The sequence below is a fragment of the Oncorhynchus mykiss genome, chromosome 23, assembly GCF_057628025.1.
Source record: "Oncorhynchus mykiss isolate SJ-2025 chromosome 23, ASM5762802v1, whole genome shotgun sequence".
In the NCBI taxonomy this organism is placed as follows: Eukaryota; Metazoa; Chordata; class Actinopteri; order Salmoniformes; family Salmonidae; genus Oncorhynchus; species Oncorhynchus mykiss.
The window spans coordinates 61,827,501-61,840,052 of NC_143044.1; the positions used below are offsets into that span (position 1 = coordinate 61,827,501).

Genomic DNA, 12,552 nt, shown 5'->3' on the forward strand with positions numbered 1-12,552 from the left:
ACTGTTACCCTCCATGCTGTTACCCTCCATACTGTTACCCTCCATACTGTTACCCTCCATGCTGTTACCCTCCATACTGTTATCCATACTAATACCCTCCGTACTGTTACCCTCCGTACTGTAACCCTCCATACTCTTACCTTCCATACTGTTATCTATACTAATACCCTCCATACTGTTACCCTCCATACTGTTACCCTCCATACTGTTACCCTCCATACTCTTACCCTCCATACTGTTATCTATACTAATACCCTCCATACTGTTACCCTCCATACTGTTACTCTCCATACTGTTACCCTCCATGCTGTTATCATCTATACTGTTACCATCTATACTATTACCCTCCATACTGTTACCCTCCATGCTGTTAGAAGTACCCTACATACTGTTACTTTCCATACAGTTACCCTCCAAACTGTTACCCTCCATACTGTTATCCTCCATACTGTTACCCTCCATAATGTTACCCTCCATACTCCCTCCATACTGTTACCCTCCATACTGTTACCCTTCATGCTGTTACCCTCCATACTGTTATCCTCCATACTGTTACCCTCCATACTGTTATCCTCCATACTGTTACCCTCCATACTGTTACCCTCCATACTGTTATCCTACATACTGTTACCCTCCATACTGTTACCATCCATGCTGTTACCCTCCATACTGTTACCCTCCATACTGTTACCCTCCATGCTGTTACCCTCCATACTCCCTCCATACTGTTACCCTCCATACTGTTACACTCCATGCTGTTACCCTCCATACTGTTATCCTCCATACTGTTACCCTCCATACTGTTACCCACCATACTGTTACCCTCCGTACTCTTACCCTCCATACTGTTATCCTCCATACTGTTACCCTCCATACTGTTACTCTCCATACTGTTACCCTCCATACTGTTATCCTCCATACTGTTGCCCTCCATACTGTTATCTATACTGTTACCCTCCATACTGTTACCCTCCATACTGTTATCCTCCATACTGTTACCCTCCATACTGTTATCCTCCATACTGTTATCCTCCATACTGTTACCCTCCATACTGTTACCCTCCATACTGTTATCCTCCATACTGTTACCCTCCATACTGTTATCTATACTGTTACCCTCCATACTGTTATCTATACTGTTACCCTCCATACTGTTATCCTCCATACTGTTACCCTCCATACTGTTATCCTCCATACTGTTACCCTCCATACTGTTATCCTCCATACTGTTATCCTCCATACTGTTACCCTCCATACTGTTACCCTCCATACTGTTATCTATACTTTTACCCTCCATACTGTTATCTATACTGTTACCCTCCATACTGTTACCCTCCATACTGTTGTCCTCCATACTGTTACCCTCCATACTGTTATCTATACTAATACCCTCCGTACTGTTACCCTCCATACTGTAACCCTCCATACTCTTACCCTCCGTACTGGTATCTATACTAATACCCTCCATACTGATACCCTCCATACTGTTACCCTCCATACTGTTACCCTCCATACTCTTACCCTCCATACTGTCATCTATACTAATACCCTCCATACTGTTACCCTCCATACTGTTACCCTCCATGCTGTTATCATCTATACTGTTACCATCTATACTATTACCCTCCATACTGTTACCCTCCATGCTGTTAGAAGTACCCTACATACTGTTACCTTCCATACAGTTACCCTCCAAACTGTTACCCTCCATACTGTTACCCTCCATAATGTTACCCTCCATAATGTTACCCTCCATGCTGTTACCCTCCATACTGTTACCATCTATACTGTTACCATCCGTGCTGTTACCCTCCATACTGTTACCCTCCATGCTGTTACCCTCCATACTGTTACCCTCCATACTGTTACCCTCCATGCTGTTACCCTCCATACTGTTATCCATGCTGTTACCATCCGTGCTGTTACCCTCCATACTGTTACCCTCCATGCTGTTACCCTCCATACTGTTACCCTCCATACTGTTACCCTCCATGCTGTTACCCTCCATACTGTTATCCATACTAATACCCTCCGTACTGTTACCCTCCGTACTGTAACCCTCCATACTCTTACCTTCCATACTGTTATCTATACCAATACCCTCCATACTGTTACCCTCCATACTGTTACCCTCCATACTGTTACCCTCCATACTCTTACCCTCCATACTGTTATCTATACTAATACCCTCCATACTGTTACCCTCCATACTGTTACTCTCCATACTGTTACCCTCCATGCTGTTATCATCTATACTGTTACCATCTATACTATTACCCTCCATACTGTTACCCTCCATGCTGTTAGAAGTACCCTACATACTGTTACTTTCCATACAGTTACCCTCCAAACTGTTACCCTCCATACTGTTATCCTCCATACTGTTACCCTCCATAATGTTACCCTCCATACTCCCTCCATACTGTTACCCTCCATACTGTTACCCTTCATGCTGTTACCCTCCATACTGTTATCCTCCATACTGTTACCCTCCATACTGTTATCCTCCATACTGTTACCCTCCATACTGTTACCCTCCATACTGTTATCCTACATACTGTTACCCTCCATACTGTTACCATCCATGCTGTTACCCTCCATACTGTTACCCTCCATACTGTTACCCTCCATGCTGTTACCCTCCATACTCCCTCCATACTGTTACCCTCCATACTGTTACCCACCATACTGTTACCCACCATACTGTTACCCTCCATACTGTTACCATCCATGCTGTTACCCTCCATACTGTTACCCTCCATACTGTTACCCTCCATGCTGTTACCCTCCATACTCCCTCCATACTGTTACCCTCCATACTGTTACCCTCCATGCTGTTACCCTCCATACTCCCTCCATACTGTTACCCTCCATACTGTTACCCACCATACTGTTACCCTCCATACTGTTACCCTCCATACTGTTACCCTCCATGCTGTTATCATCTATACTGTTACCATCTATACTATTACCCTCCATACTGTTACCCTCCATGCTGTTAGAAGTACCCTACATACTGTTACCTTCCATACAGTTACCCTCCAAACTGTTACCCTCCATACTGTTACCCTCCATAATGTTACCCTCCATAATGTTACCCTCCATACTGTTACCCTCCAAACTGTTATCCTCCATACTGCTACCCTCCATAATGTTACCCTCCATACTGTTATCCTCCAAACTGTTATCCTCCATACTGTTACCCTCCATACTGTTGCCCTCCATACTGTTACCCTCCATACTGTTACCATCTATACTGTTACCCTCCATACTCCCTCCATACTGTTACCCTCCATACTGTTACCCTCCATGCTGTTACCCTCCATACTGTTATCCTCCATACTGTTACCCTCCATACTGTTACCCTCCATACTGTTACCCTCCATACTGTTACCCTCCATACTCTTACCCTCCATACTGTTATCTATACTGTTACCCTCCATACTGTTACCCTCCATACTGTTGTCCTCCATACTGTTACCCTCCATACTGTTATCTATACTAATACCCTCCGTACTGTTACCCTCCATACTGTAACCCTCCATACTCTTACCCTCCGTACTGGTATCTATACTAATACCCTCCATACTGTTACCCTCCATACTGTTACCCTCCATACTGTTACCCTCCATACTCTTACCCTCCATACTGTTATCTATACTAATACCCTCCATACTGTTACCCTCCATACTGTTACCCTCCATACTGTTACCCTCCATGCTGTTATCATCTATACTGTTACCATCTATACTATTACCCTCCATACTGTTACCCTCCATGCTGTTAGAAGTACCCTACATACTGTTACCTTCCATACAGTTACCCTCCATACTGTTACCCTCCATAATGTTACCCTCCATAATGTTACCCTCCATACTGTTACCCTCCAAACTGTTATCCTCCATACTGTTACCCTCCATAATGTTACCCTCCATACTGTTATCCTCCAAACTGTTATCCTCCATATTGTTACCCTCCATACTGTTACCCTCCATACTGTTACCCTCCATACTGTTACCATCTATACTGTTACCCTCCATACTCCCTCCATACTGTTACCCTCCATACTGTTACCCTCCATGCTGTTACCCTCCATACTGTTATCCTCCATACTGTTACCCTCCATACTGTTACCCTCCATACTGTTACCCTCCATACTGTTACCCTCCATACTCTTACCCTCCATACTGTTATCTATACTAATACCCTCCATACTGTTACCCTCCATACTATTACCCTCCATACTGTTACCCTCCATGCTGTTAGAAGTACCCTACATACTGTTACCTTCCATACAGTTACCCTCCAAACTGTTACCCTCCATACTGTTACCCTCCATAATGTTACCCTCCATAATGTTACCCTCCATACTGTTACCCTCCAAACTGTTATCCTCCATACTGTTACCCTCCATAATGTTACCCTCCATACTGTTACCCTCCAAACTGTTATCCTCCATACTGTTACCCTCCATACTGTTACCCTCCATACTGTTACCATCTATACTGTTACCCTCCATACTGTTACCCTCCATACTGTTACCCTCTATACTGTTACCCTTCATACTGTTATCTATACTGTTACCCTCCATACTGTTACCCTCCATGCTGTTACCCTCCATACTGTTATCCTCCATACTGTTACCCTCCATACTGTTATCCTCCATACTGTTACCCTCCATACTGTTACCCTCCATACTGTTATCCTACATACTGTTACCCTCCATACTGTTACCCTCCATGCTGTTACCCTCCATACTGTTACCCTCCATACTGTTACCCTCCATGCTGTTACCCTCCATACTGTTACCCTCCATGCTGTTACCCTCCATACTGTTATCTATACTATTACCCTCCATACTGTTACCCTCCATACTGTTACCCTCCATACTGTTACCCTCCATGCTGTTACCCTCCATACTGTTATCCTCCATACTGTTACCCTCCATACTGTTACCCACCATACTGTTACCCTCCATACTCTTACCCTCCATACTGTTACCCTCCATGCTGTTACCCTCCATACTGTTACCCTCCATGCTGTTACCCTCCATACTGTTACCCTCCATACTGTTACCCTCCATACTGTTATCCTCCATACTGTTATCCTCCATACTGTTACCCTCCATACTGTTACCCTCCATACTGTTATCCTCCATACTGTTACCCTCCATACTGTTATCTATACTGTTACCCTCCATACTGTTACCCTCCATACTGTTATCCTCCATACTGTTACCCTCCATACTGTTATCCTCCATACTGTTACCCTCCATACTGTTACCCTCCATACTGTTACCCTCCATACTGTTATCTATACTGTTACCCTCCATACTGTTACCCTCCATGCTGTTACCCTCATTACTGTTACCCTCCATACTGTTACCCTCCATACTGTTACCCTCTATACTGTTACCCTTCATACTGTTATCTATACTGTTACCCTCCATACTGTTACCCTCCATGCTGTTACCCTCCATACTGTTACCCTCCATACTGTTACCCTCCATACTGTTACCCTCCATACTGTTATCTATACTAATACCCTCCATGCTGTTACCCTCCATACTGTTATCTATACTAATACCCTCTATACTGTTACCCTCCATACTGTTACCCTCCATGCTGTTACCCTCCATACTGTTACCCTCCATACTGTTACCCTCCATACTGTTACCCTCCATACTGTTATCTATACTAATACCCTCCATGCTGTTACCCTCCATACTGTTATCTATACTAATACCCTCCATACTGTTACCCTCTATACTGTTACCCTCCATACTGTTACCCTCCATACTGTTATCCTCCATACTGTTACCCTCCATACTGTTATCTATACTGTTACCCTCCATACTGTTACCCTCCATACTGTTATCCTCCATACTGTTACCCTCCATACTGTTATCCTCCATACTGTTATCCTCCATACTGTTACCCTCCATACTGTTATCTATACTGTTACCCTCCATACTGTTACCCTCCATACTGTTATCCTCCATACTGTTACCCTCCATACTGTTATCCTCCATACTGTTATCCTCCATACTGTTACCCTCCATACTGTTACCCTCCATACTGTTACCCTCCATACTGTTATCTATACTGTTACCCTCCATACTGTTACCCTCCATGCTGTTACCCTCATTACTGTTACCCTCCATACTGTTACCCTCTATACTGTTACCCTTCATACTGTTATCTATACTGTTACCCTCCATACTGTTACCCTCCATGCTGTTACCCTACATACTGTTACCTTCCATACAGTTACCCTCCATACTGTTACCCTCCATAATGTTACCCTCCATAATGTTACCCTCCATACTGTTACCCTCCAAACTGTTATCCTCCATACTGTTACCCTCCATAATGTTACCCTCCATACTGTTATCCTCCAAACTGTTATCCTCCATACTGTTACCCTCCATACTGTTACCCTCCATACTGTTACCCTCCATACTGTTACCATCTATACTGTTACCCTCCATACTCCCTCCATACTGTTACCCTCCATACTGTTACCCTCCATGCTGTTACCCTCCATACTGTTATCCTCCATACTGTTACCCTCCATACTGTTACCCTCCATACTGTTACCCTCCATACTGTTACCCTCCATACTCTTACCCTCCATACTGTTATCTATACTAATACCCTCCATACTGTTACCCTCCATACTATTACCCTCCATACTGTTACCCTCCATGCTGTTAGAAGTACCCTACATACTGTTACCTTCCATACAGTTACCCTCCAAACTGTTACCCTCCATACTGTTACCCTCCATAATGTTACCCTCCATAATGTTACCCTCCATACTGTTACCCTCCAAACTGTTATCCTCCATACTGTTACCCTCCATAATGTTACCCTCCATACTGTTACCCTCCAAACTGTTATCCTCCATACTGTTACCCTCCATACTGTTACCCTCCATACTGTTACCATCTATACTGTTACCCTCCATACTGTTACCCTCCATACTGTTACCATCTATACTGTTACCCTCTATACTGTTACCCTTCATACTGTTATCTATACTGTTACCCTCCATACTGTTACCCTCCATGCTGTTACCCTCCATACTGTTATCCTCCATACTGTTACCCTCCATACTGTTATCCTCCATACTGTTACCCTCCATACTGATACCCTCCATACTGTTATCCTACATACTGTTACCCTCCATACTGTTACCCTCCATGCTGTTACCCTCCATACTGTTACCCTCCATACTGTTACCCTCCATGCTGTTACCCTCCATACTGTTACCCTCCATACTGTTACCCTCCATACTGTTACCCTCCATGCTGTTACCCTCCATACTGTTATCCTCCATACTGTTACCCTCCATACTGTTACCCACCATACTGTTACCCTCCATACTCTTACCCTCCATACTGTTACCCTCCATGCTGTTACCCTCCATACTGTTACCCTCCATGCTGTTACCCTCCATACTGTTACCCTCCATACTGTTACCCTCCATACTGTTATCCTCCATACTGTTATCCTCCATACTGTTACCCTCCATACTGTTACCCTCCATACTGTTATCCTCCATACTGTTACCCTCCATACTGTTATCTATACTGTTATCCTCCATACTGTTACCCTCCATACTGTTATCCTCCATACTGTTACCCTCCATACTGTTATCCTCCATACTGTTATCCTCCATACTGTTACCCTCCATACTGTTACCCTCCATACTGTTACCCTCCATACTGTTATCTATACTGTTACCCTCCATACTGTTACCCTCCATGCTGTTACCCTCATTACTGTTACCCTCCATACTGTTACCCTCCATACTGTTACCCTCTATACTGTTACCCTTCATACTGTTATCTATACTGTTACCCTCCATACTGTTACCCTCCATGCTGTTACCCTCCATACTGTTACCCTCCATACTGTTACCCTCCATACTGTTACCCTCCATACTGTTATCTATACTAATACCCTCCATGCTGTTACCCTCCATACTGTTATCTATACTAATACCCTCCATACTGTTACCCTCTATACTGTTACCCTCCATATTGTTACCCTCCATATAACCCATGTAATAATAAGATGTCATGGCGTTACTGAACGTGTGTGGACTGGTCTGTAGGTGAGTCCAGATGAACGTGTGTGGACTGGTCTGTAGGTGAGTCCAGATGAACGTGTGTGGACTGGTCTGTAGGTGAGTCCAGATGAACGTGTGTGGACTGGTCTGTAGGTGAGTCCAGATGAACGTGTGTGGACTGGTCTGTAGGTGAGTCCAGATGAACGTGTGTGGACTGGTCTGTAGGTGAGTCCAGATGAACGTGTGTGGACTGGTCTGTAGGTGAGTCCAGATGAACGTGTGTGGACTGGTCTGTAGGCGAGTCCAGATGAACGTGTGTGTTCCCACAGCTGTTGGAGTGGATCCGTCGTATGACCCCCTGGCTAGAGAACAAGTCCCCGGAGACGACCATGGCTGCTATGCGTGGTAAACTGGAGGACTTCAGAGACTACCGTAGACAACACAAACCCCCCAAGGTGCAGGAGAAGTGTCAGCTGGAGATCAACTTCAACACCCTGCAGACCAAGCTGAGGATCTCCAACAGGCCTGCCTTCATGCCCTCTGAGGGACGCATGGTCTCAGTGAGTCACACACGCACGCACGCATGCACACAGACACACACACACACACACACACACACACACACACACAGAGAACTTCCTGCACTCTGAGGGACACATGGTCTCAGTGAGTCACACACACACGCGCGCACACACACACGCGCGCACACACACACACACACACACACACACACACACACACACACACACACACACACACACACACACACTGTCTGTCTGTCTGTCTGTCTGTCTGTCTGTCTGTCTGTAGGACACCACCATGAACGGGCCTGGAGCAGAGAAGGGCTAGGAGGAGGGGCTTACTGTACTGTTAAACTGTATCCTGTGTGTGTGTGTGTGTGTGTGTGTGTGTGTGTGTGTGTGTGTGTGTGTGTGTGTGTGTGTGTGTGTGTGTGTGTGTGTGTGTGTGTGTGTGTGTGTGTGTGTGTGTGTGTGTGTGTGTGTGTGTGTGTGTGTGTAGGACATCACCAGTGCGTGGACGGGTCTGGAGCAGGCAGAGAAGGGCTATGAGGAGTGGCTGCTGAGTGAGATCAGGAGGCTGGAGCGTCTCAACCACCTGGCTGAGAAGTTTCAGATGAAGGCTACTTCCCACCAGGGCTGGTCTGTAGGTGAGTCCAGGTGAAGGTTACTTCCCACCAGGGCTGGTCTGTAGGTGAGTCCAGGGCTGGTCTGTAGGTGAGTCCAGATGAAGGCTACTTCCCACCAGGGCTGGTCTGTAGGTGAGTCCAGGGCTGGTCTGTAGGTGAGTCCAGGGCTGGTCTGTAGGTGAGTCCAGGGCTGGTCTGTAGGTGAGTCCAGGTGAAGGTTACTTCCCACCAGGGCTGGTCTGTAGGTGAGTCCAGGACTGGTCTGTAGGTGAGTCCAGGGCTGGTCTGTAGGTGAGTCCAGGGCTGGTCTGTAGGTGAGTCCAGGCTGGTCTGTAGGTGAGTCCAGGGCTGGTCTGTAGGTGAGTCCAGGACTGATCTGTAGGTGAGTCCAGGGCTGGTCTGTAGGTGAGTCCAGGACTGGTCTGTAGGTGAGTCCAGGGCTGGTCTGTAGGTGAGTCCAGGACTGGTCTGTAGGTGAGTCCAGATGAAGGTTACTTCCCACCAGGGCTGGTCTGTAGGTGAGTCCAGGGCTGGTCTGTAGGTGAGTCCAGGGCTGGTCTGTTGGTGAGTCCAGATGAAGGTTACTACCCACCAGGGCTGGTCTGTAGGTGAGTCCAGGACTGGTCTGTAGGTGAGTCCAGGGCTGGTCTGTAGGTGAGTCCAGGGCTGGTCTGTAGGTGAGTCCAGATGAAGGTTACTACCCACCAGGGCTGGTCTGTAGGTGAGTCCAGGGCTGGTCTGTAGGTGAGTCCAGGACTGGTCTATAGGTGAGTCCAGGACTGGTCTGTAGGTGAGTCCAGGACTGGTCTGTAGGTGAGTCCAGGGCTGGTCTGTAGGTGAGTCCAGGTGAAGGTTACTTCCCACCAGGGCTGGTCTGTAGGTGAGTCCAGGGCTGGTCTGTAGGTGAGTCCAGGGCTGGTCTGTAGGTGAGTCCAGGTGAAGGTTACTTCCCACCAGGGCTGGTCTGAGTGAGATCAGGAGGCTGGAGCGTCTCAACCACCTGGCTGAGAAGTTTCAGATGAAGGCTACTTCCCACCAGGGCTGGTCTGTAGGTGAGTCCAGGTGAAGGTTACTTCCCACCAGGGCTGGTCTGTAGGTGAGTCCAGGGCTGGTCTGTAGGTGAGTCCAGATGAAGGCTACTTCCCACCAGGGCTGGTCTGTAGGTGAGTCCAGATGAAGGTTACTTCCCACCAGGGCTGGTCTGTAGGTGAGTCCAGGTGAAGGTTACTTCCCACCAGGGCTGGTCTGTAGGTGAGTCCAGGGCTGGTCTGTAGGTGAGTCCAGGGCTGGTCTGTAGGTGAGTCCAGGGCTGGTCTGTAGGTGAGTCCAGGTGAAGGTTACTTCCCACCAGGGCTGGTCTGTAGGTGAGTCCAGGACTGGTCTGTAGGTGAGTCCAGGGCTGGTCTGTAGGTTAGTCCAGGCTGGTCTGTAGGTGAGTCCAGGGCTGGTCTGTAGGTGAGTCCAGGCTGGTCTGTAGGTGAGTCCAGGGCTGGTCTGTAGGTGAGTCCAGGACTGGTCTGTAGGTGAGTCCAGGGCTGGTCTGTAGGTGAGTCCAGGACTGGTCTGTAGGTGAGTCCAGGGCTGGTCTGTAGGTGAGTCCAGGGCTGGTCTGTAGGTGAGTCCAGGGCTGGTCTGTAGGTGAGTCCAGGGCTGGTCTGTAGGTGAGTCCAGGGCTGGTCTGTTGGTGAGTCCAGATGAAGGTTACTACCCACCAGGGCTGGTCTGTAGGTGAGTCCAGGACTGGTCTGTAGGTGAGTCCAGGGCTGGTCTGTAGGTGAGTCCAGGGCTGGTCTGTAGGTGAGTCCAGATGAAGGTTACTACCCACCAGGGCTGGTCTGTAGGTGAGTCCAGGGCTGGTCTGTAGGTGAGTCCAGGACTGGTCTATAGGTGAGTCCAGGACTGGTTTATAGGTGAGTCCAGGACTGGTCTGTAGGTGAGTCCAGGACTGGTCTGTAGGTGAGTCCAGGGCTGGTCTGTAGGTGAGTCCAGGACTGGTCTGTAGGTGAGTCCAGGACTGGTCTGTAGGTGAGTCCAGGGCTGGTCTGTAGGTGAGTCCAGATGAAGGTTACTACCCACCAGGGCTGGTCTGTAGGTGAGTCCAGGACTGGTCTGTAGGTGAGTCCAGGGCTGGTCTGTAGGTGAGTCCAGGGCTGGTCTGTAGGTGAGTCCAGATGAAGGTTACTACCCACCAGGGCTGGTCTGTAGGTGAGTCCAGGGCTGGTCTGTAGGTGAGTCCAGGACTGGTCTATAGGTGAGTCCAGGACTGGTCTATAGGTGAGTCCAGGACTGGTCTGTAGGTGAGTCCAGGACTGGTCTGTAGGTGAGTCCAGGGCTGGTCTGTAGGTGAGTCCAGGACTGGTCTGTAGGTGAGTCCAGGACTGGTCTGTTGGTGAGTCCAGATGAAGGTTACTACCCACCAGGGCTGGTCTGTAGGTGAGTCCAGGACTGGTCTGTAGGTGAGTCCAGGGCTGGTCTGTAGGTGAGTCCAGGGCTGGTCTGTAGGTGAGTCCAGATGAAGGTTACTACCCACCAGGGCTGGTCTGTAGGTGAGTCCAGGGCTGGTCTGTAGGTGAGTCCAGGACTGGTCTATAGGTGAGTCCAGGACTGGTCTATAGGTGAGTCCAGGACTGGTCTGTAGGTGAGTCCAGGACTGGTCTGTAGGTGAGTCCAGGGCTGGTCTGTAGGTGAGTCCAGGACTGGTCTGTAGGTGAGTCCAGGACTGGTCTGTAGGTGAGTCCAGGGCTGGTCTTTAGGTGAGTCCAGATGAAGGCTACTACCCACCAGGACTGGTCTGTAGGTGAGTCCAGGACTGGTCTGTAGGTGAGTCCAGATGAAGGCTACTTCCCACCAGGGCTGTCCTGTAGGTGAGTCCAGGACTGGTCTGTAGGTGAGTCCAGGGCTGTCCTGTAGGTGAGTCCAGGACTGGTCTGTAGGTGAGTCCAGGCTGGTCTGTAGGTGAGTCCAGGACTGGTCTGTAGGTGAGTCCAGGTGAAGGTTACTACCCACCAGGGCTGTCCTGTAGGTGAGTCCAGGACTGGTCTGTAGGTGAGTCCAGGACTGGTCTGTAGGTGAGTCCAGGACTGGTCTGTAGGTGAGTCCAGGACTGGTCTGTAGGTGAGTCCAGGGCTGGTCTGTAAGTGAGTCCAGGACTGGTCTGTAGGTGAGTCCAGGGCTGGTCTGTAGGTGAGTCCAGATGAAGGTTACTACCCACCAGGGCTGGTCTGTAGGTGAGTCCAGGACTGGTCTGTAGGTGAGTCCAGGACTGGTCTGTAAGTGAGTCCAGATGGTTACTACCCTCCAGAACTGGTCTGTAGGTGAGGCTGTTCTCT

The 12,552-nt window shown here is 48.3% G+C and overlaps 1 protein-coding gene across 3 annotated transcripts in view; it reads left to right on the forward strand.

Moving 5' to 3' along the window:
• Positions 1 to 12,552, forward strand: part of LOC110519363 (alpha-actinin-2) — a 131,078-nt gene that overhangs the window by 41,002 nt on the left and 77,524 nt on the right. Inside the window, exons 10-11 of one of the 3 annotated variants that reach the window (XM_090217880.1) lie at positions 8,406 to 8,636; positions 9,097 to 9,244. In XM_090217880.1, the coding sequence (XP_090074006.1) occupies positions 8,406 to 8,636; positions 9,097 to 9,244 (379 nt within the window). Of the gene's footprint in view, positions 1 to 8,405; positions 8,637 to 9,096; positions 9,245 to 10,090; positions 10,276 to 10,335; positions 10,387 to 12,552 lie in introns of those variants that run through there. The other 2 variants (XM_090217881.1, XM_090217882.1) reach the window with 2 other exon arrangements.